The following is a 25,482-nucleotide window of genomic DNA, read 5'->3' on the forward strand; positions in this document are numbered from 1 at the left end:
CCCTAACTTCCCGGCTTCCAAGGCAGCCGCCGCCCGGGAGACCGGCAGCCCCCGCCCGGGAGACCGGCAGCCCCGAGAAAGGGCCCGCCGCCTAAGGCCGGGCCGCCGCCGCTGCTGGGGGCGGGCGGGCGCCCGCGTCCCCCTCTGCGCGATTTGGCGCCGCCGCCTCGTCTCCTCCTGCCGGGTAACAACACTACGGCTCTATTGCTCTACCCACCGTCAGTAGGACGACTGCCGGGAGTCTCTTCCTCTCCATCCTTACCGCCGATCTGCTAATATCGGACTTGCTGGCGGCGGCGGCGGCGGCGGGAGCGGGAGCCTGGTTGCCCCCACCCAACCCCCGCCCCGCGCCCCAGCCTTCCCACCATGTCCTAGAAAAGGTGAGTGTACAGCGACAGTCACTTGGCGCTGACAGCCGCGGGAGGGGTCCGGGGAGCGCAGGGCGGCCCCGGGGAAGGCATGTTCCGCGCACAGGGCGCGGGTTGGCAAGCCGAGGTGGGCTGCGGGCAGGAGACAAGGTTCCCACCCGGCCGCCTCCGGGCAGGGTTGTTGGGCGGCGGGCGAGCAATCGTGGCGGCCAGTCCCTGCAAGATTCTAACCTAGATTTTGCAAGAAACTGAGATCCAGGGCAAGACTGGCCCTCCGTAAAGGTGGTAAAAACTTAGTAAAAGAGACACGTCCATTCCTTTAATAATGAATAATTTGGCAGCGCAGGCGGAGCCGTCTTCTTCTCGGGTGCCCAGGCGCTAGGTCCGGGACTCCCCTCCTTCCTGCCGGCCGTCTGCGCTCGGGCCCGGCAGCTATCGATGCCCGGCTGCTTGCTTGGCCCGGAGAGCGCGCAAGACCTCGGGCCCCGCGGGAAAGTTGGGAGACTTGCGGGGACTCCCGGCTGCGGGGGCGCCGGGAGCCGCTCAGAGCGGGGACTGCTGAGCACAGGAGTCGGGGGGTCGCAACCAGTTCTTGTGCGCCGCCGCCGTCTCTCCCGCGGCCAGGGAGTTCCCTACCTGGAGCGATTGAGAGTTCGAGTCTTCCTCGGTTCGGGGTCTGGAATCCCGAAGCTTAATGAACTGTAAGGAGAGGAGGGGCCTTTGGGCACAGGGTGAACTCCCTCCCCCCCACCCCACTTCCGAGTTTGGCTGGTGCGGGGCACGGGTGAGGCGGGAGGACGCACAGCTGCCGCCGCCGGGCTGCGGGTCGCCAAGGGCCCGGGGACCGGATTTAGGTGTGTACGTCACCGGTGCTGACTCTGGACCAGCCAGGAATATAAAACGGAGCCTCATACTCCGAGCCTCAAAGTCCTTAGAAATCAAAGTTAAGAAGCCCATCCTTTTGCTTAGTAACTACAGCCTTGGGGTGGGCGGGAGGAGAGTCGAGGTGGAGGCGGCTGGAGGGAAACCGAAATTTCTTCTTGCAGACTCTTGATCCTTAGAAAACAGTTTTGTTTCCTTCCCCCCCTCCTGATTGTTTCTCCCAATGATGTGCACCCCCTCCCACCCATTATTAAAAAGTGACTATCCTCGATGGTCAGCTTTCTTTCAAATTGAACTACTGGAAAAATCCAATACGAAAGCAATAAATACAGCCATAAAATTGTAAGGAAGGAGTGCTGCAGCTCTTGACCCTGCCAAAGGTGGAAGGATGAGGGGGGGTGGGGGGATTGAGGGGGTGGGGGGGTGGGAGAGAAGCCGTGTTTAAAGGGCTTTGGCTGCACTGAAATCACTCGCTTTCCCCGCACGGTTAAAACAAGGAAATTCAAATCGAGTGGGAACGTGATCCTCTTGCTTGCTGGCAGCGGACGCTGCGGCTGCTGTGTTGAGAGGTAACTCGGCAGACTGACGAGTGGGGCGGAGAATGAACCTCCGGGGTCGGGAGAAGCCCACTGAGGGTCCCTCCCTGCGCGCGGACGCTGTGGGCGGTGCCTGGGCTAGGGCTGCCGCTCACCTGGCGCTGCAGGTGGAGAGCATCAGGGAGGACACCTTGACTGGTTTTCTAAAAACCGACTTCTTTAGCGTCCCTAGACTTTAAGCGTCTTTCCAGACATCCTGGGGTAGGCCAGGAGGAGAGCCAGGTGGGCGTGAGCAAGTTTGGGGTAGTGAAGCGAGGGGCGTGGGGGGGGGCAGCGAGTCGTGAGTACCTAGTGGCGTAGCCGCTGCCCTGCACCCCGAGCGGCCTCCGCTTCTGCGGCTTTAAGGGAGCTGCCGAGTCCAGGCTGTGTCGCAGCAACTTTGTATCAGTCATGTCGTCCTCCTGGTGACTGACAGCCTGGATTGTCCAATGAGAAGCCCGCCTGACCCGTGCAGCGTGGAGCCTTGCTTCCCCCCGGACCAATGGAAAGGGCCCAAGGGGGCGGGATAGCAACCTGAACTTTTTATCTGGACATGTGACCCGCTTTTAAAAGGGCCGGCCCTGAAGCTGGCCCACTCCCCCTCCGGGCTTTCGCCCGCCCTCTCCTTCTCTCTCCCTCCCAGCTTCCCCCGCCCTAGCCCTGCCCCTGCCCCTGCCCCCTCCTCTCCACCCCCCCGCGCCCGGGGTGTCATTGGACGGGTGAGACGCAAGCCAACTTCAGGCTGCTCCGAGGAAACCCGTGCAGTCACCTGGGTGCAAGAGCATTGCTGCCTCGGGCTCTCCCGCTGCAGGGAGAGCTGCACTCGCTGGCCTGGATGTGGTTGGATTTAGGGGGGCTCCGCAGCAGGGGTGTCGTGGCGTTGGCGAGCGCTGCAACAGGTAGACGCCGAGAGACGGACCCCGGCCGAGGCAGGTGTGTAGGGGTGTGCGGCTGGGCGCCGCTTGCCCGGCTCTGCGTGTGGCCGCGGCGCGGGAGCGTGCACTTTGCAGGGAGAAGTGGCTGCGTAATCCGGAGGCACTGTCAGTAGGGTGCTGTGTGCTTGTTGTTTTGTTTTGGTTTTCCACTTTCCCCCCCTTTGGCCGCCAGAGGACTATTTTGGGAAAGTTTGGCCACTTTGGATAAATGCCCTCTAACGAGCAGCTTTCTACCGCCTTTGGCAGTGGGAGGTCTGTCACCCTTCCCTTTCCCCAAAGATGAATTTCGGATCGTTTTTATTGTACAGTTTTTAAAGGACGTTTGAATAATATTTCTTTCCTTTATAAATTGCGGAAGCACCCAAATCTCAGCCAGAGGTGTAGTGGAAAAAGGGCAGTTGAAGGAGATACAAATCCCGACAGATTCTGTAGGAAAGGGGCTCTGGAAATTCGTGCATTTCCCGTGCCTTAGGATTCACGAAACTCCTGAAAGAGATTATGCTTTATGTGGCATCAGTTCGAATTCTAAAAGCAGGAGAGAAAGGATGAAGCTTCTTTCGGTGACATCCGTGCCCTGCTACTGAATTTAGGTGCACAGCTTTTCCTAATGAATTTTAGAAGACCAGGTTTAAATCGTAATGGTTTACGGCACCAAAAGGTTTAAGTATTTGTTATAACATAGAAGTTAGGAAAACTTTGATGCCAGACAAGTTTGGAAACCACTGAATTTCAAAGGCAGTAAATTGCATTTTCATATTTGAATTGGCATTTCTCTAGGTGCTGTTATTGATGATATTTACATAGTAATGCTAACAGCATTCTCCATTTGTGAAATTCTGGGAAGTTTTCATTTTAGATTTGACTTCATGACAGGCTATCATGGAAATGCTTGAGGAAAGAAGTTTTTTAAAATAATAAAAGGGGAGCTTTTTCCTTTAAGGGAGAAATAGTTTAGTTTGGGGCTTTTGGAACGATCAGGTGGCTCAGTGAATTAGGTGAGTGAATAGAAATCAGGTGTGTTCAGTTCTAACTGGTTCTCTGGCTCTCTTAGGTGACCTTGGGCTGATTTCTATCATTTATTTCATCTGTTAAAACAAGGAACATGGTTATAGTTAAGTAATAGGGATGACAGCAAAAGAGTTACAGTGAACTTTTACAACTATGCAACCAATACAAATTATAAAATTCTTAAGGTTCTGTCTTGAGGATGTAATATTAGAGTCAGATAACTATAGAAAATGATGTATTTGAAATGGAACTGTGTTTGGGAGGTTGTAAAAGTGAAACTGTTTTCGGATAAAATATAAATTTGCAAGATTCTTTGTTAATATTCCTGAAACAAACAAACAAAAAGAACTACTTCCTTATGGGAAACTGCAGTTTAACAGAGTCTGTAAGATATAAAAATTTAAAGTCAGGTTTTCCTTTTGCAAAAATAGTGTTTAAGAGCATATATATGACAAGGTAGAACTGTCAGTATTTGTCCTTCCTTTCCCTGTGTGAAAGTTCCTTCATTTTAAGAGGGGAGGCATTTGCCTGAATATTAAGGGACCTTCATGTTTTTTGTCTTTGCCCCAAAGGGAGTATCTGTTATAGTTTCCATTGTAAGAGAGACAAGCCTGATTTTACATAAGTAGATTTGTATATCAATATCTGTTTAATCTTATACTTTAGTAACAAAAACTTTACCTTTACCCTCTGGATATTAAGTTCTATGAAGATCATATTCATCAACTAATATTTTCAGTATTTACTAGTGATTGACTAAAAATCTGCTCAAGCCATGGAGCTTATGCCAGTTTCAAAAAGACAACCTGGATTTCCTGGACGACATAGGAAATTACTTCCTAACTGATCCATTTGTTTTATAGAGAAGATCAATTAAGATAATATAGGACAGAATAGTATGGAAACTTACACACTACCATATGTAAATAGATAGTGGGAATTTGCTGTGTGACTTAGCAAACTCAAACCAGGGCTTTTGTGGCAACCTAGAGGAGTGGGATGGGGTGGCAGGTGGGAGGTAGGTTCAGAAGGGAGGGGATATATGTGTACTTATGGCTGATTCATGTTGATATATGGCAGAAACCAACACAATATTGTAAAGCACTTATCTTTCAACTAAAAATAAGTACATTAAAAAAAAGAAAGGAAAAGATAATAGGGAGAATTCAGCATAAAATATTTCAATAATCATATTTTTTTAAAAAAAGCCTGATCCTTAAAAATATTTCCAGTGGAAGCCATGCAGGTGCTAGCCCTAGCCCTAGATATCTTCCGTTCTTTATTGTTGGTTGCCAGCCTTTATATTCTTTGTTGAGAGGTGTATTAGGTTGACAGATCAAAATGTCTTAAAGCTAATGTAGATTTCAGCAAAGCCTTTGCAAATTCTCTAATGATAGCCTTGTCAATAATGTGGTGAAATGCAGGCTGGTTTGTGTTATTGTCAAGAGAGTTCAAGGCTAGCCAAACAAGACTTGGAAAGTTGTGATCAGCTGCATGATATTAGCTGATAAGGTACTTCCTTGTACGAGTGCTTTAAGATGGTTCTTGCCTATCAGCGCTCTCATAAAGGTTCTCTTCAAATCTTCATATAGCCTTATGTATCTAAGACACGGCTCCTGGCTTGAGGCACAGTGATGAAAATTGTCCCTCAGCATATTAGTAGATGTTGTGTGAGAAAAAAGAAAACAGGTGCAGTGGCCAAATTATTTAGGGAACTCTGAATTAAAAAGGAAATGGGTTTCTGTACCTTAGAACTTCCAAGAGTTTTAGCATGTGAATTTCCACCATGAAGCTTCAAAACAGGCAGTGAGTGATTATCCTTTCCTAAAGACAGTTTGGAGAAAGAATTTTTGGAGAGAAGTCTGGATGACGATGATCCTTCAGACTCAAGGCAGATGGTCCTGTTGTCTGGGAGACTGTAGGTGTGGGAGTGGGGAGGGGTGAACTTGTGGAGACCTTTAGTAAGGGTGCCAAGGCAGGGGTGATTTCTGGGCATTTGAATAGATGGTGGTACAATTCACCAAGACAGGGAATGTGGGTTTAGGAATAGGATTGGGGTGTGGGGGGATGATACACAGAATGTGTTCAGTTTTAAACAGGAATAGACACATTTCTTGTGGTTTGATGAATTTGGGACTGAAGTATCTATCTGTACCTTATCTATACTGTTCCAGTTTGGTATGGGGAAGGCTGAATATTTTCAGAAGTAGAAGCAGCACATATTTACTGGTATTTTTCAACCCATGGCTATTACTAAATGGTTTTTCAGTAAGGTACAAAAGGCCAGTATTAGCTGTTTTGGTCCCATTTCTCTATATTCAGTTCTTGGCTTTCATCCACACTAATTTTTCCTGCTGGAATTATCAGATTACCTTCTCAAACTTCATAACTTGGCTTACTTTCTACTGTTTTGTGATTGGGAATTTATAGAATAATGTTCTTTAAGCAAAAACATGCTACATAATTGGGAGATTTCAATGTTCACAAATTACTGGGTATTGATTACTTTATAATAGTTTAACTTTTTTTATTTGTACTATGCTGTCATCTTGGGGTGCAGTGGTAAAGCTGATAAAGTTTCCTCCTCCTGGGAACTTAAAAGCCTAGTGTAGAATACAGAAAAGTAAGAGGTAATTATGATCTTCGGACAATTTGGGCATTAAATTTTGCCAGAGAGCCCTGTGATATCTGATGCCAATTTATTTAGTAGAGTCATTATATCATTTTTTCCATGTTAATATAATTTCTGGAGCAAAAAGTCTTCCTACTCTCTTTTTAATGAGAAGAGGGTAGGGTGGATGAAGATCATGAGTGGCAGAGTGGGGGGAAAGGACTGAGAGGTCTGAAGTAATATGTGTTCAGCACTGCAGAAACTGCAGCTTTTAGGTCAGGACCTTTATTTGGGTCAGAGATTGTTTATACACCTGAAAGGATTTGAAAAATGCATAGTTAAAGATTTTAAGAGTTCTACGCATGAAAATGGACAAATGAAATTTTATTGAGTGAATTAATTTTCTTTGAGAGATGTTTCTTTAGAGTGGTGCTTCTCAAGCCAGGGGTGGTTTTGGCCCCCCTCCCCACACCCCTAGGGGCTTTTGGCAAGGCTGGAGGCATTTGGGGCTGTCACAGAGGGGCAGGAGGAATGCTACTGGCATCTAGTGGGTAGGGGTCAGGGATACAGCTGTACATCTTACAATGCACAGGAGAGATCTCAACAAAGCATTATCAGTAGGGCCATGGTTGAGAGACCTTGGTGTAGACACCTGGGATCAAATTCCAGCTCTGCTGTGTGGCTTCTGCCTCGGTTTTCCCAGTTATATCATTTGGGACAGTACTTCTGCCAATCTTGTAGGGTAATTTATAAGGGTATGTACATTAATATCTGTGAAAGGCTTGTAATAGGTCATTGAACCATATCATGCATAAGAATTATATAAATACAGCCTGTTATGATTATCTATAGAATAAATTTATAGAGAGAGCCAGTAGATAAACTAGTATGTCTAAAACAATCCTGGGGACTCCTTGAGGATGGGAATTGAGGCTGTTTTGTTTATCACTGTAGATTCAGTGGCTAGTTGTAGGCCCAGGATGCAACACACACTTGGTGAATCTTTGTTGAATGAATGAACACATAAATTGTCAGGACCCATCTCAGACTTCCTCCATTAACTGTTGAGAATGAAACTGGCTGGCTGGAGTCTTTTCAGCAGAGCTACCACTAGGTCAGGCGCATGTCAGAGTCCTTGCCAGGACTGAAATACAGACTAGAGTCCTGACATTCTCAACTTGTCATTCAGCCTCTTTGAGTTATGGACTAGCTTAATTAATCAGGATATATGACTCTTCACTGTTCAGAATTGACATTAAATTATCTTCACCAAAATCTATTTTACGAAAATCTTACTGTTTTGAAAATAATCCTCAAGTTATCTTGCCTGTGGTCATTCACGGGATGACTTTACATTGGGAAATGGTAACATTAATTACATTTCCTCATTGTTTTTTAATCAAGTCACATATTAGCTATGAAAAGCAGCTTCCATATGCTGGAAAGACTCCAAAGACTTTGGCATTAGATTTAGTTTTAAACCTGACTTTGTCACTTACTGTGTCTTTGACCTTGGGCAAGTTGCCCACTTGGTTAAACCCTCAGTTTCCTCTTTGGATGCATCAGGAGTCCCCAAGATTACTTTGCATATTAAATAAGTTAACATTTGTAAATATTCTTTGGAAACTCTACAGGCTGTATTATAGCAAAGATGTTTTATATGTAAAATTTCCTCCAAACTCCAAAGGCTGTAGTATATAGTAAAGATGTTACTTGGATGCAAAATAGTTTTATTGCTTGCTCTGTTATAGCAAAGATGTTGCTTTTATTTAGATGGGAAATAGTTTTATTGCTGCTTATATTCCGGTTTCTGGACAAATTATAGTCAGGACTCTGTTGTATCAGCACCTAAAAAGGTAATAACATGAGTATAACGGGAAGTATTGCTTATCATCAGTAGAATATGTACTTATAGCTCAGTCAGTACAATTTCAGAATGTCTTTTAGAGTAACTGTGCTATCCACGACTCTAATTCGATTTTTTTAATATAAATTTTTATGTTAGCTATGGAGACCAAAGGCTACCACAGTCTCCCTGAAGGTCTAGAAATGGAAAGACGGTGGGGTCAACTTTCTCAGCCTGCAGAGCGTCCTGCCCTAGGACCCGTACCCACGGAGCAGCCAGATGAGAGTAACTACATGGAGATCGTCGACCTGCGCTGCGTCTCCGGTGCTATTCCAAACAGCAGTACTCAAGGAAGCAGCAAAGAAAAACACGAACTACTCCCTTGCCTCCAGCAAGACAACAGTCGGTCTGGGATTTTACCATCTGATATAAAAACCGAGCTGGAATCAAAGGAACTTTCGGCCACGGTGGCCGAGTCCATGGGCTTGTACATGGATTCTGTGAGAGAGGCCGACTACGCCTATGATCAGCAGAACCCACAGGGAAGCGGGAGTCCGGCAAAGATGTATCAAAACGTCGAACAGCTTGTGAAATTTTACAAAGAGAACGGCCACCGTCCTTCCACGCTGGGGGGTGCGAGCAGGCCCTTGAGGTCCTTCCTGCCCGACTCTGGGGGCTCTGTTAATGGCGGGGTCATGCGCAATGTGGTGAAGAGCCCCATCCTAGGGCACGAGAAGGGCCCGGCAGTTTGCAGCCCTCTGACCCTGTCATCCTCGGGTTGCAGCCCCGCCAGCATCAGCTGTGTGTCCTCCACTTCAGCCGGCTTCGGCAGTTTCCCAGTGCACAGCCCCATCGCCCAGGGCACCCCTCTGCCATGCTCCCCCAATGTGGAGACGCGGGGCTCCAGGTCACACAGCCCAGCGCATGCCAGCAACGTGGGCTCACCTCTCTCCAGTCCGTTGAGTAGCATGAAATCCCCGATTTCCAGCCCCCCGAGTCACTGCAGCGTGAAGTCTCCGGTCTCCAGTCCTAATAACGTCACTCTGCGATCCTGCGTATCCAGCCCTGCAAACATCAACAACTCAAGGTGCTCCGTTTCCAGCCCTTCCAACACAAACAACAGATCCACGCTGTCCAGCCCAGCCGCTAGTACTGTGGGGTCTATCTGTAGCCCTGGAAGCACCGCCTTCAGCTACACTGCTTCAGGCACCCCGTTGGGATCCAGTGCAGCCCGAGACGTGGTTCCCAGTCCAGACACCCAGGAGAAAGGTGCTCAAGAGGTCCCCTTTCCTAAGACTGAGGAGACAGAGAATGCCATCTCCCATGGTGTGGCTGGCCAGCTTAACATCATCCAGTACATAAAGCCGGAGCCCGACGGAGCTTTCAGCAGCTCGTGTCTAGGAGGAAACAGCAAAATAAATTCTGATTCCCCCTTCTCAGTACCAATAAAACAAGAGTCAACCAAGCATTCATGTTCTGGCCCTTCTTTTAAAGGGAATCCAGCAATCAACCCCTTTCCATTCATGGATGGCTCATACTTTTCCTTTATGGATGATAAAGACTATTATTCTCTATCAGGAATTTTAGGACCACCTGTGCCGGGCTTCGATGGTAACTGTGAAGGCAGCGGGTTCCCCATGGGGATAAAACAAGAACCGGATGATGGGAGCTTCTACCCAGAAGCCAGCATCCCTCCATCTGCCATCGTTGGCGTGAATTCAGGTGGACAGTCCTTTCACTATAGGATTGGTGCTCAAGGTACAATATCTTTATCACGATCAGCTCGAGACCAATCTTTCCAACACCTGAGTTCCTTCCCTCCCGTCAATACCTTGGTGGAGTCGTGGAAATCACACAGTGACCTGTCATCGAGAAGAAGTGATGGATATCCGGTCCTAGAATACATTCCAGAAAACGTATCAAGGTAAGTCGGCCTTTTTCACCAGTTTTGAAAAACCATGGCTGTGTGAAATGCTGAAGGTTAGCATTATCTTTGCTGTGGATAAATTCAAACACATTTCAGTCTCCTGTTTCCTTTTCAGCATGGTCATTGTATGCTTACCCTTTAGCTTGTTGGTGTGTTAGAAATGTATTGTTGAGTCACTGAGTTGTATCCGATTCTCTGCGACCCCATGGACTGCAGCACTCCAGGCTTCCCTGTCTTTCAGTATAGAGAAACCAAAAATTTTGAGTCTCAAATGTTTCCATCGATTTGGAAGGAGCACGTGTAGGTGTTGTACATAGGTCTTCTTTCCCTTTTGCATTGCTGCTGGTAGGTAGGTATTTAAGATAAGTTTGTTTCCTAATGCCTGCTATTATGTATGCTTTAGCAGACTAGTGCTAGGTTTTTTTTTTTCTTTAGCTGTATACTGGTTCACTAACATTGCTATAAATTGTTTGCTTTGTGGTCATAAGTCTTTTTTCCCTGGAGTTTTCTTTATTAATCACTTCATTGGTTGTGAAAAATGAAATGAAACCCCAAATCTGTTACCCACAAGCTCCCCACCCTTTTCATCTTTTTCTAGATTGGTTAATCGTATGTAAGTTGTGGTCTTCAGCACAAATAAATCATTTCCTTAACTCTGGAGAGCTTTTTAAAGACTCAGCACATCTAAAATTACTAAGTGGCCCGTTTTGCTTTCCTACTCTTTGGAAGTGAAGTATGTCACTGCAGTTTCAGATTGGTATATTTATAACTTTTAAGATCTGCAAGGAGACATACTTTACTTACTGTAAAATATCTTCTTGGCTTTCCTTCTTGTAGATAGCATATTGTATATATTTAGAAAAAACAAGGGAGAGGTTTCAGATAGGACTGTAAAGGGTGGTTCTAAGTAATACAGTGAATACTTATGTTGGACTTTGCTTCAGTACTGTTTTTATTACCTGGATATGGTCAATGATCCCTTTATTGAACATATAAAGAATAGATTTCCTAGATATAGTTCACAGAGGCTTCTAGGAAGATGTGGCTATTTTCCTTAAAAACTTGTTTGGTGGTGAAAATGTCCATTCCCATCAACAAAACGTAAGATTGACGTGCATTCTGTGTTCTTTCTCCTTTGGTTTTTTACTGAAGCAAAAGCAAAAACTTTTCATTTGTGCTTCCTTTTCCTCTTCATTGACTCATACCTCACTCCTCTTGCTTTTATGGAAGCAACACATTCCATAAAGGAGACTTACACGCTCTTACAGTTCTCAGTAGCATGACTAGTTAATCCTAGACTCACACTGTTGCTCTCTCCTAAATTCTAAACTCTCACAAATGCTGAAATGGCATAGCTTTCGTCAGAACCAAGCTCAGCAGGTGCTTTGCTTTCCTTTCTGAGAAGGATGGTTTGCATTAAGTGATGTTTGTAGTGGGTTAGTTGGAGGGAGTTTGGCCTGGTAGTTAAGAGCGTGGCTACCCTGGTTGAAATCCCCAGCTCTGCCCCTTAACTGCTTTGTGACCCTATGCACATCTCTTCACCTCTCTGGCCTTCAGTCTTCTCATCTGTAAAAAGGGAATTCAGTAGTCAAGACAATGAGTTAAATTATGAGAAGCCCTTTGACTATCATCTGGAATACAACATGCATCATAGAGTATTATATACATTTCAGCAATTACTCTTAGCATTTAATGGGATTGTTCATAACCTTTAGTTTCTATTTCTTTTAGTGTTCTCTTTTGTACATTAAATGAAATTCCATACAGTCTTTTAAAAAAATGTACAAAGTGTAAGGAAATAGTTGTTGATAAATTCCTGTGATTAATTTCTACCTTTTTATAGCTAGGCACTCGACGTCTCTATTTATGCTCTTTTAGTTTTGAAGACCATTGCTTTGGGTAATGATTTTTCTGGTAGAAACACTAGCCAGATGCTAGCTAAAATCATTAACTCTCTTCCGGTTGTTCTGTATCCTATTTATACTGTTTTGTTATTTCCGGACTCAACTCATGATGCCCCTCTTGGTGGTCTTGGGACCCCTATAGCCTTACACATTCCTATGAATCGGTGACTTTGAGCCTCCTCTGCCTTTGTGGGAAACTGGGGTATTGTAAAGTTTTAGATTACTGATTTAATTAGATTACTAATTCCTTACAGCTTTTCCTGGTGAATATTACCCAAGTCTATTTGTTTTGATCATTCTCAGAGGAAATACAGACTTTTTTTCTGGATTTCAGTCTACATTTTATAATATTTAATTTAATCTCATCCAAGCTTCATTATTGGTTTCTTGTTTTGTGATTTTTGGACCAAAATCCAACTTTTCTGCCTACTTTGTAATTTATGATGATGTTACCTCATTCCAGGTAATGTCAGATTAATGAAAGATTATAAAGGATCAAGGCAGGTTGTAACTGCTTCTAAGTTTCATAACATTCTTTATCTTTAGGTTGAACTCTGTTTTCTAGTAAATGTCAAAGTATGGTTTGGGGTTTCTGAGACCTTATCCAGGAGGGCCACAAACTCAAAAATTGTGCATTGGTAGACGAGCCATGCAAAATGGAGGAGAGACCAATGGTTTTTCTAAAATAGTGCATGAAAAGTTCACTGATACAGTTCCAGATTCCGTGTGGCAACTAAGCTTTAAGAAACCACTGACTGTCTGTTTCCACTGTACTGAAGGATCATATCTCCATTGATCTGAGATGACCATTAAAATGCTTCTCCTTTTTTCAACAACATATCAGTGTAAAGCCAGATTTTCTTCATATCCTTGAACCAAAACACATTAACCACAGAAGTAGAAATGAGAATCTGGCCGTCGTCTATTAGGTGAGACAATAGACTTACAAAAGTTTTTCGTTCTGGGAAACACAGGTTTTTTTTTTTTTTTTCCCCCACTTATGCATGTTTACGTTAAGGTGTGATGACTTATTCTAAGTGATTGAAAAGAAGTACTCGTTTTAATTTGTAATAAGGTAAATATCAGTAGATAGAATACACATAAACAAAAGATCTTGACCTCAACACATTTCCAAGAGTGGAAAGGTGTCCTCAGACTCAGAAGTTGAGAACCGTTGGTCTATCCTATAAAACTTTGGTGGTTCATGCAGAAAGAGGATATTATGTTATTTGCCTTAGCTTAATTGAATGTTATGCTGAAGAAGCGGTGCCTTGTCCCTGCAAGGACAGTGATTCTCATCCAGGTGAGTTTTTCAAGCTGATTGAAGTGAGTGATGGCCACAGAGAGTGTATCTACTGCAGCCTGTGAATGTTCTGTGAGAATGTGACCAGAGGCAGCTCTCAGAATTTCCAGCAGGTGGATTGTCTTGTGCGCCACACAGGGAAGGACAGGGTTGGCCAAAAAGTCTGTTCCAGTTTTTGTACCATCTTATAGGAAAAACTCAAACTAACATTTTGGCCATCCCAATATATGATGACGAAAGTTGACATAAAACTCTGTGGTAGACGCTGGACCCAGTTTGGTCATATAGATGGAGGGTCCTCTGCGCACTTGGACACAGACGGAGCTGTGCGCTTGAGTGAGTGGCAGTGTCTCTTAGCCTCCGTTTCTTCATCTGAGAGAAAGTAAGTTGACCGAGATGCTCTCCTCTGAGGACCGCCAGCCACCCTACTGAGTGTCTGTATAGTTTCCTTGGAGTCGTGTATGTTAAGAATGAAAATAGAAAAATCCCTTCACATATTTACTAGTCTGGTTTCAAGTTTATCTTAATCACCAGTTCAGCTCTGTAGTTTCCAGGGCAGTTGTAATAGAAAAATATCATTATCATTTAAAAGTAAGGATGAGTGAGGGTGACCTATCATTTTGCTTGGAAAAGCCATTTTATTTTCAAATCAGAACTTTTCCTTTCATAAAACTTGACACTTATATGATGAGTTTCCTGTTCTTTTAAATTTGCAATATTCCTTTTGGAAACAGGGTTAGTCTGTTGACATAACACTGGGTGTTTATGGCAATGGTCATAGTCACTTTGATAGCATCATAACACAGTGCTAACATTGACTTAAACGTTCGAATATAAAGTTCACTGTTTCAAAGGGCACATTCTCGTAGGTTTCAAGACACGTAATCAGGAATTTATCTTAATATAAACTACACTTTTTTTTCCATGATAGAAGGAAACAATTTCGTGATAACCTCCAGTTGGTTTTCTCTTTTTCCCAGTGATCCCTGAAGTTTTTCAATACCCATCTTCCGTAATAAGCTAAAAGCTTCAGAATCCAAGGAGTTTGTTACAGTTTGCCATGTCTGTCAGTAAACTTCTGTAAATAAACCATTGAGATAGAAGTATCTTCACACAATGCAAAGTTTGAAAAATGGTGGGTTTTGGAAGGGAGAGATTGATTATTGGTGCTTATTTCTATAATAAATCCATTACAGGATAACTTAGGTCATTTGGAAATGAAGGCATGGACACTTTCTTTTTCTTATTTGTCTCATAATGTTTTGATTTTGAAATTGCTAGTGTGCTTAGAATTTCTCCAGGTTAGTGTTCTAAATAGTATTTTTAGAAATGGTTTAAAAGGAGACTCGCTTCTTCTGATGATTCATTCACTTTCATTCATTTATGGTATTTCCGGTAGAAGTAGTGGTAATTTTATGGGGGAAAACCCCCTTATTCCTCTCTAATAAGCAAATCACTATGCAGTCTCCTTCCTTACATTTTGCTTTTCACAAGTATCCCAGATTTATATGTCAGTGCGTTCACCTTTTATCATCTAAAGTGTTATTCTATTTAAAACTGTTTACTTCCTATGTAAAGTGAAGATAAAAGCCCTGGTTTCAGTTAAATAAACTCAAATTATTCAACTTAAAGCAGTCCTCATACATAGCAGCGACATGCTGAATCTAGGACCTAGATATGTATCATTTATGGATTTGATTCCTTTCGCAATATTGAAATTCTGGGTGTGCCTGATCTTTCCTATCCTTGTAATGTTTAGAGTAAGAGCAGATGTTCTATTGATCACCAGTAATTTAGGCGTATTACTTCACTTCCCCTGATATCGTTAATTTTTTTCTCCAAAATAATGCTTGCTTTCCCAGACTTTCAACTGTTGCTGTACTTGCATACAACTGATAAAATTTCATCTCTGCTGCTAAGTAATTTATTTTCTTTCATTTACTAAATTCAGATTGAGAGAAAAAAATGTTGATTTCTTGAATCCATTTAAATCATTAAATTGTATATCTTTGTGGACTGCATTCCAAAATTTATTAGTATCCAGGAAATATAAGTGTGTTTAAATGGATAGTGTCTTAATCTTAAATTTTAAAATTTTGAGTTTTAAACTTGTCAAATATTGGCTTTGTTTTCAGTTTTAAGAGTTTTATGTTGTTTTTTATATAATAAGGCAATGATGAAGTTAAAATGTAAATATATGTATGAACATGTTACCTAATTAATACTCTGGAAACCTCTGGATTTACGATTGTCAGTGGTATGGCCAAGGCCAAAATTTCTATGTAGAAAATAGGGAGAAATTTTTATTTATGCAAGAAATAGAACACTCTAGTCCAAGGAAGGAAAAGAGGATAAACAAAAAGTAATTTGGATACTTACAAAGTTAACACCCAAGGGAGACTGATGTGAGCTGATGACTGGTCCTTTGAATTCACAGCTGTGACCATGACTTAGTTTATCAGTGATGGGTACTTTGATTGACATGTATTTCCACCTTAATATCTTTTTTGTTTTGTTTTTGTTTTTAATTTTATTTTATTTTTAAACTTTACATAATTGTATTAGTTTTGCCAAATATCAAAATGAATCCGCCACAGGTATACATGTGTTCCCCATCCTGAACCCTCCTCCCTCCTCCCTCCCCATTCCATCCCTCTGGGTCGTCCCAGTGCACCAGCCCCAAGCATCCAGTATCGTGCATCGAACCTGGACTGGCAACTCGTTTCATACATGATATTTTACATGTTTCAATGCCATTCTCCCAAATCTTCCCACCCTCTCCCTCTCTCACAGAGTCCATAAGACAGTTCTATACATCATCCACCTTAATATCTTAAAAATTGTTAATAAATATACAAAAATCATAACCTAAAATAGAATGAAATAAGGTTTGTAATGGACAAAACCAACTTTGAGTGTTCTAACAGGAAAGGATCTGGGCAAGATTTGGAAAATGGGGAGATGGGAGGATGAGAGTTAGTATTTATCGTTAGTCTTGAGAAATTTGCACGGTATTGAGCAGGGGGACACTTCCTGGTGAAGGGAGTTGTATGAGCAGAGCCCGGATGGGCAGAAAGCCCTGAGTGTGGCCCAGCTGTATGGCTGGCTGTGATATGGGGGACTGGGGGAAAGACGGCCCAGAAGAGCTCAGTTGGAACTAGAAGCCCGTGGAACTTGAAAGTCACATGAAGAAGTTTGTACTTAATTTGGCAGGTAATGAGGAGTTACTGAAATGTTGGCACAGGGAACGGCCTGAGCTGAAGTGCACTTGGGAAAAACCTTAATTAGGCAGTGGTTGTAGGGTGGATTGGAGCGTAAGGAGCCTTGTTAAGAAGTTACTGTAACAGTGCTGGAGGATGGGAACTGGGTCTCTGAAGTGAGGATGTCAGAGCTGATGGAAGAAAGGGGTATATGTGATGTACTATAGAAGACTTTGTAGCAGTTGATTTTTATGTAATGGTGTTTTTTTAAAATAGTTGCAGACACAGAAAAAAATCGGGAGGCCATTACAAAGAATGATGAACAAGGATAGTCTCGCACATAAGCACAATACAGCCACTGAAAGCCAGAAAGTAACATTAAGTTACTGATATCGGGGGGACTTCCCTGGTGGTCAGTGGCTAAGAGTCCAAGCTCCCAGTGCAGGGGGCCCAGGTTTGATCCCTGGTGAGAGAACTAGATCCCGCATGCCTCAACTCAAGGTCCCATGCAGCCAGATAAAGATACTTTAAAAATGAAAAAGTTACTGACATCTTGATTTCTAATATCTTTCCCAGTGAAAGGACCCTGGTACAGAATTGTGTTTTGTGCTTTCAGCTGTTAGGACTCTAGTCCCTCTCAGTCTAGGACAGTTCCCTGTCTTTTTCTAGATTTCATGACTTGACTTTAGGGGATGACAGGCCAGCCCTTAGTAGAAAGTCCCTCGATTTGGGTTTGTCCTTATTTCCTCAGGTTTCTGTTCTGGCGCTGCCCCCTAGGCAGGAGGACCACAGACAGCAGGCTGTATTCTCCTCCTGCTTCCTGCCACATGCCAAGCCATTTCCCTTCGTGCCTTTATTGCCCGTCTGCAGCGCTCCATCCAGGTGTTGTCTGACAGGCTTCCCCGCAGTCAAGTTATTCTTTGCCCTTTACAATTAGGAGCTATTTGGAGGAGCAGTACTTTGAAGTAGTATACACATCCCAATCCTCATTGCATTTTTGTATTTATTAAATTAGCCATAGGTGGCTCAGATGGTAAAGCATCTGCCTACAATGCGGAAGACCCAGGTTCGATCCCTGGGTTGGGAAGATCCACTGGAAAAGGAAATGGAAACCCACTCCAGTACTTTTGCCTGGGAAAATCCCATGGACGGAGAAGCCTGGTGGGCTACAGTCCACAGGGTCGCAGAGTCAGACACGACCGAGCGACTTCACTTTCACTTTCTTTTGTTGCTTCCCTGGTGGATCAGCTGGTAAAGAATCTGCCTGAAATGTGGGAGACCTGGGTTCAATCCCTGGGTTGGGAAGATTCCCTGGAGAAGGGAACAGCTACCCACTCCAGTATTCTGGCCTGGAGAATTCCATGGACTGCATAGTCCATGGGATCGCAGAGTCAGACAGGACTGAGCGGCTTTCACTTTGGGGCATCACTGTTTCTTCTTTTAAGCAGTGAATTATAACCTCGTACTGCCCTTATTTTTGATATTCAGTTTGTTCCTGATTTCGCCAGTGGGAACTCATCCATGCTGGTTTCTGTGACGATTTTGCGATGTTCCTGTCACTTCTCTGAGGGCTACCTTGCTTTAGGCCCACCTTGTCCTTTTACTTCCGCAGGCCTGGAGTCACCCCTTTCTTCAGGGAATTCCCCCATGCCCACAGACACCTTCCTGTCTGTGATTGGAATCTAACTCCACATTCAAGGTCACAGGGCCACACCCCCTCCACCCTCCCTGGATGCCCTTCTTCTAAACTCGGGCCTTGACTCCCCTTACTGGGATGTCCTTACACTCCTTGAGTTATAAGACCCTGCACTGGACCAGAGAGCTCGTGGTTTCCCCCTTCCTGCTGGGACTCTTGACTCTCTGCCTGGGGCTTGCTGCCCCACCGTGGGCCCCTACCCCCCACTGTAGGTCTCTGCTGTACTATGTATGGCCTAATGACATTAGAATTAAATCATTGAGGATGGATAGTAGAGGAGTTGAGGCTTCCCTGGTGGCTCAGACGTTAGAGAATCTGCCTGCAGTGTGGGATACCAGCTTCGATTCTTGGGTCAGGAAGATTCCTTGGACGAGGGCATGGCAACCCATTCCAGGAGAATTCCATGGACAGGGGATTCTGGAGGGCTACAGTCCATGGGGTCCCAAAGAGTCAGACATGACTGAGCGACTAACACACACTTTCAGTAAAGGAGTTGATATTTGAGTACAAGGGGAAAGATATGTGGAAGCTCAGTGAAAACTCACAAGTTATGAGCTTGACCATCATGGAGGATGATGAGCAGTTAAAGAGAAATGGAGAGGTCGAGAAGAAGTGATGAATTTATCTTGGTTCCCTGAGTTTTACATTCCAGACCACTTCTAACTGGAGGAGTTCTCTGTAGAGGTAGAAATGCTGGTGTGGGGTGTGCAGGGCCTCCTTATAGACATGGCCATGGAGGGGCAGCGCCAGTGCGATCCAAGGAGCAAAGGTATACGTGATTCAGTATAGCGTGAGGTGCCTTTGCTAGGAGTTTGGAGGAACTGAACGCCATGTAGGAGATGAGCAACAGATGCTAATAAAGGACACAGGCGTTGTTTTGACAATCAGATGCTGCATCATGGATACCAAAGGGAGGAATCATGGCAGCCTAGAACTTCCAAATTAGAAGGGCCCCAAGGCTGTCTCTAAATCCAGCCCTCTGCCGGCACGAATAATGAAACTAAGGCCCAGAGAGATTGTATACCTCTTGCAGTCTTATTCAAAGCAGTTAGTAACAGAGCTTTCCTTCCAGTGGGAGATGATGTTTCAAAACCCAGAGAGAGGGTGGAGACGACCAGGAGTTAGGCTGAATAGTTGGGGCTGGTGGGTTTTCAGGAAGGAATTCTATAGAAAGGTGGGGAATGGGACTCAGATTGATTGGCTGAGGAGTCGGTTAGGAATGAAGAGGAGCAGCCTGGAGGCGAGGGGACAGCGCTCACTCTTGGAAGCATCTGTCCAATGCTGGAGGCACAGGGGTCGAGGGGAGAGTTGGTGGCACAAAGAAACAGAAGGATCAGAATAAGGGTTTTGCTGGACGGGTAAGGTCTGAAGTGGGCAGTGGACCTGTGCTGAGATTGAGGTTGAAAACGTCAGAGGGAGGGAAGGTGCTTGATGGGGGCCATGTCCTGGAGAGAAGGTGAGGATAGGAATGAGACTGCGGTTAGCCAGGGAGTCAGATTTTAACTGCCAGCTTGAACCCACAGGTGGAGGCCGTCGATAGTATCTGGTGGCACCATTTTACAGACCTGGAAACTGAGACTCAGCCTGTAAACATGATCCGTCTAAGGCCACAGAGCTAAGGAGGATGAAGAAACAAGCCCTTGAGCTAGAGAAGACGAAAACGGAATGTCCTGGAGAAATAGGCAGATGGGTCCTTTACTAACATAGATCAGATTGGGTGGCAGATGTATAGCCCTCAGGCCCCATGTCATTAGAAGCAGCCTGAAGTAGAATAACTCAGGGTCTGCAAAGCACTGAGGTACCAGGCCCCTGACAACCTGATTTAAGATGCTTCCTCCTTGCTCATTTCCCACACTGACCTTTCTGGGGCTCAGTCACCCAAGCCCCTTTCTTCCTGGGGCCTCTGCTCGCTGGTCCCTCTGGCAAGAAGGCTCTGCCTCCAGATTTGGGTTTGCTGCCGTCTCTGATTGTCACTGAGGGGCTTCTCTGATGGCTTAGACGGTAAGGAATCTGCCGGCAGTGCTGAAGACCCGGTTTCGGTCCCTGGGTTGGAAAGATTCCCTGGAGAAGGTAATAGCTCAAATGTCACTCTCTCAAAGAGGCCCTTCCTGACCACTCTGTTTAAAGTGATGACCCCTGCTTCCTTCCTCACTCTCTTTCGTTGTCTTCAGAACACACACCTTTCAGAAATTATCTGTTTATTTCACTTCTCTAAGTAGAATGGCAGCTTCCTGCAAGCAGGGACCTTCCTTAGCTGCCCTGTTTTACGAGTACCTTTGCTACACTTGGGATTTCCTGATAGCTCAGTTGTCAAGGAATTTGCCTGCAGTGCAGGAGACCCTGATTTGATTCCTAGGTCAGGAAGATCTACTGGAGAAGGGATAGGCTACCCACTCCAATATTCCTGGGCTTCCCTTGTGGCTCAGCTGGTAAAGAATCTGCCTGCAAAGCGGGAGACCTGGGTTTGATCCCTGCGCTGGGAAGATCCCCTGGAGAAGGGAACAGTTAAAAGTCGGACGCGACTGAGCAACTTTTGCTTTCACTTTTGCTACCTGCACCAGGGCCAGGCATGCTGTGGATGCTCGGCAAAGCCTGATGGACTGGACTGAATGCCTTGATTAGCAGAGGGGCATGGGGTGACAAGATGAGTGTGGGCGATTGGATAAGATTATTGTTACATAACAGTGAATTCTACTGGGTTTAGCAAAAATTCTTGTGACCTCTCAGCATATTTTTAAGGACTTTCAGAAAATAATCAACAGATGCTGTTCTTATTTTTTCTAATCTCGGCATCATAGAGGAGTTGGTAAGGATGTATTCCAGGCTCTCTGGTGACATTCTTAGTCTTCTTTATGAGGTCATTTATTTAACTTTAATTTATGAACAGTAAAATTGTCTCTTTCGGGTGTACAGTTCTTTGAGTTATGCCAAATGCAGAATCCTGTAACCACCGCCCACTCAAGATACAAAATAGTTCTATCACCCTCCGAAATTCTCTTGTGTTGACCCCTTAGAACCCAGCCCCTCTCCTTACGTCAAACCCTAGTGACCATTTTTCTATGTTGCCCCTCTCTGTAGTTCATTTTTTCTGGATTGTCATATAAATGGAGTCATACTTTATACAGCATTTTAATTGTTGGTTCTTTCTTTTTGTTGTTTTTTTTTTTTTTGTACAATTAAAAAAATATTTAAGTATAGTTGATTTACCATGTTACATTATTTTCAGGTGTACAGCATAGTGACTCAGTATTTTTATAGATAATACTCTGATTAAAGCTATTACTAACTAATGGTTCTATTTGCCTGTGCTGTACAATATATCCTGTTGCTTATTATTTTTTCAACACATATTTAATATGTGTGTATGTATTTATTTTATAGTAAATCTTGTTGGAAAAAAAGAAATATCTTGGTCCTTTCATTTAGCTTAGTGCACTTAAAAGTTGGTGGAGTTGCAGGCACTGGTAATTAGTTTCCGTTCAGTGCTGAGTGATATTCCATCTATGGCCATACAGTTGTTTGCTCATCCATTCCCCTGTTGCTAGATACTTAGGTTGATTCTACTTTGGACTGTTAATAATAAAGCTGCTATACATGGTCACATACAAATCTCTGAAGGGACGTTTGCTGCATTTTTTTTTTCTTCAGTAAATACCTACAAGTAAAAATACCTAGGTCATGTAGTACATGGGGTTTTAATTTTTAAGAATGTATTAAACTGTTTCTCTCCAAAATGGTTGCACTGTTACATCCCCACCAGCTGCAGGCGAGTTCTGCTTGTATTACATCCTTGCCAACACTTGGGAGAGTCAGTATTCTTCATTTTAGACGTTATTAGAGTACCCATGACTCACTGTGGTTTGAATTGGCATTTCTCTAACGTCTGCATGATTCTGAACATCTTTTCATGTGCTTACTTCCCATTCATGTACCTTCCTTCCAGGCCTGTTAACTCTCTTGCCCATTTTTACTGGGTGGTTTTCTTCTTTTTGAGTTCTGTTGTCAGTATCTTTTTACAATAAGCTTTTCCATAGAAGACCTAAAACTAAGAGAAAAGTAGCTTTTAAAAATTTCTGTGTTGTCAGTGGAGAAAAGTAGTAGGCAACTCTCAAATTGTTCAGTATGTACTGTGTTCTTAACATGGGTGAGCAAACCAAAAGAATATGAAGCAAACCAGGTATCCCCCCTGTATTCCCATCTCATTGAGGGAGAGGACTCATGTGAGTTTATGCAGCCCTTCTTCCAGTGGTTCCCTAATTATGTGTTTGGTTATGTGATGCAGATAAGAAGTATTATTGATTCCAAACTCTAAATTGACATATGTATACTACTATATTTAAAATGACCAACAAGGACTTACTGTATACCACAGAGAACTCTACTCAGTACTCTGTGATAACGTGATTGGGAAAAGAATTTGAAAAAGAATAGACACGTGTATATGGATAACTGAATCTCTCTGCTATAGACCTGAAACTAACAAATGTGGTTAATCAGCTATACCCTCATGCAAAGTAAAAATTTTAAAAAAGAAATGTCACCAAAAATTAGAAAAGAAAGTGTCTTATGTGGGCTATAATTGATAAGGAGAGCCTCCTGTAGGAGGTGAGAGTTCAGTTGAAGTTTGATGATTGGTGGTCTTTGGTTAGGAGTAGAGAGGTGGCATGGGCTTCCCTGGTGGCTCAGATGATAAAGAATCCACCTGCAATGCAGGATACCTGAGTTTGATCCCTGGATTGGGAAGATCCCCTGGAGGAGGGCATGGCAACCCACTCCACTATTCTTGCCTGGAGAATCCCCATGGATAGAGGAGCCTGGCGGACTACAGTCCATGGGACTCAAAGAGTCAAACAGGGCTGAAGTGGCTTCAGCACCGCACAGAGAGATGTCATAGGAAGAAGTAAAAGCACAGGTCACATGTATGGGCACAGAGCAAACAAAGCCTGCTTGGAGGGTTTATTGGTAGCTGGGGGAAACTGACTACAGAAATCTGTGAGGATGAAAAATAAGTGCTTACTAGTTTTAATATAGTACTAGTAAACATTTTTTTTTTCAAACCTAGGAATAACATAAAAGGGTAGAAAGGTCCATCTGGAAAGGGGGATAGAAAATAGTGATAGAAACAAATTTTAGAAAGCAAGGGAGGGACTTCCCTAGTAGTCCAGTGGTTAAGATTTCACCTTCCAAAGCAGGGAGTACAAGTTCAATCCCAGGTCGGGGAACTAAGATCCTACATACGTTATAGTAAAAAAACCAAAAAAATGTAGAACAGAAGCAGTGTTAGACTCAATAAAGACTTTAAAAATGGTCCACATCAAAAGACAAGAAACGCAATGGAGAGGCTGTCATATTGGTAATTTAGACTGAGTTGTTGGAGTGGTGAACATGGGATAAATATTAGTCAGTTTATGTGAAGAAGTCATTGGAGATCACATTATCTGACCCAAAGCCTGTTTCTTCCACCTACTCCTCTCAAGCCACGTGTGTTAGCAGCCTGACAAAGAGTGGATTGCCAGAGATCCTAGGGAAGAAAGAAGCAGAGTTTATAGTAACGAGGAGAAATTTCTGCAGAATCGTAACTATTAAGAGCAAAGGAGCACCAGACAGCTTGGTTACTTGGGCTTTGTTTGTGCCCAGTCACTCGGTCGTGTCCGACTCTTTGCAGCCCATGGACTGTAGCCCGCCACACTCTCCTGTCCGTGGGGATTCTTCAGGCAAGAATACTGGAGTGGGCTGCCATGCCCTTGCTTACTTGGATGAAGGTAAAACCGATAATTTCCATACCAAACTAGAATACTTTTTTATTAGACTATGGAAAAGTACCCCCGGAGAATGGAGACAGGAAGAGCCAGCTCCTGGCTTGACAAAGTTGGAAAGCATACTGGTGACAGATTATGTAAATGAATTAGAAATAGTGACATATGGAAATCTGATATGCGTACAAAGATATAAAAGAACAGAAGACTCTCAGCTTGTTGGGAAGTCCATTTATTTTGTCCTCAAGTAACTGGTGTTTGAATTCACAGGGCTCTTTCCAAAAGTGGAAACATGCTGATTTTCCTCAATCACATGGTACAGTTTGTATTTACTTAAAAAATACTTTTCTGATAAGTTTGAGATGAGATTCCAAGTGCAAAGTTTGGGAGTGTAGGGATGTGATGGGAGCAGATATTCTTTTATTTACTCTGGTTTGTATTCTCACTGTAATTTTTGAAATGGAAATTGTGTTCAGAGAGGCTTTTGTCCTTGGAAACTTGAAGGTAGACTGAAGAACTTGTGGTTGTACAAAACAAAGTGATTTTTTCTCCATCTCTCTGTCATTTTCAGACTCAGGCGAGGTAAAAGTGTTCATGTGAAGTATTCCTTTGAGACCTCTGGAAGCATTTGAGTTTCTGTATGTGGCAGAAATATGATAATTTTGTTGACATATACCCTGTATTTTGGACTTGGTTGCTATGATTCAGGTGAAAACAGCACTTTTTTCCTCTTTTAAGTACTGTTTTTTAAGGAACTGAAGAAATTGACAGAGGCCTGAAGTGGGGGGAAAGAGGAGTTACAATCACAGCAACCTTTTCATGGTGAAAATCTGAAGCTGATAGCTCTTGCATTTACATGACTTCGGAAACATTTAGCTCCATGGGTGGTTCTTGAAAGTTCATCGGCGGGGATCCCCAATTTTAGAGCTAATGTTCATTTAAAAGCCAAAGATTTTTATAAGAGGGTATAATTGCCTGAACGGTGCATTTATTTTTTGAAGGATGGATTTGTCGCCAGTACCCGAGGATGGAAGAAGTAAAGAATAGAAATCTAAGTGTCGAATGCGATCTAGCCTCTAAAATTTCATAACACTGATGAAATCTGCTTTTTTAAGAAATTTGATTCTTGCCAATTCTACTCTAGCAGAAATAATCAAATTTAGTATCATGAGGGTTTTAAGGAAAGTAGACATAAAACAAATGTTAAGAATCAATGTTTTATTTAATGGGGAAAATGACTACATTTCCAAGACAGTATCAGAGTCCCTACATAGTAGGTCTCCTCCAGCCATGGAACTGATGCAGAGCATGCTAACCCCGAGTTATTTAAGGCTCTTAATCAATGAAGAATGACTACAGTGTCCTTGTCATACTATTCTTAGACAGTGTTGATATTTCGGCGGCTTGGCTTTAAAAGGGGGCGCCCTTCCCTGGTCCTTAGCCCAAGAGAGACTGTGCAAGTCAAAAAATA

At 43.6% G+C, this 25,482-nt stretch overlaps 1 protein-coding gene across 12 annotated transcripts in view; it reads left to right on the forward strand.

Annotated features, from left to right (window-relative positions):
* Positions 1 to 1,811: 1,811 nt before the first annotated feature.
* NR3C2 (nuclear receptor subfamily 3 group C member 2) overlaps positions 1,812 to 25,482 on the forward strand; it is a 440,307-nt gene continuing 416,636 nt past the window's right edge. For 5 of the 12 annotated variants that reach the window (XM_055550829.1, XM_055550827.1, XM_055550828.1 and 2 more), the window contains exons 1-2: positions 2,458 to 2,758; positions 8,385 to 10,149. In XM_055550829.1, the coding sequence (XP_055406804.1) occupies positions 8,387 to 10,149 (1,763 nt within the window). In that variant the 5' untranslated portion in view covers positions 2,458 to 2,758; positions 8,385 to 8,386. Of the gene's footprint in view, positions 2,069 to 2,457; positions 2,759 to 2,993; positions 3,013 to 8,384; positions 10,150 to 25,482 lie in introns of those variants that run through there. The other 7 variants (XM_055550834.1, XM_055550832.1, XM_055550831.1 and 4 more) reach the window with 4 other exon arrangements.

This window comes from Bubalus kerabau, chromosome 16 (genome assembly GCF_029407905.1).
Source record: "Bubalus kerabau isolate K-KA32 ecotype Philippines breed swamp buffalo chromosome 16, PCC_UOA_SB_1v2, whole genome shotgun sequence".
NCBI classification, from domain to species: Eukaryota; Metazoa; Chordata; class Mammalia; order Artiodactyla; family Bovidae; genus Bubalus; species Bubalus kerabau.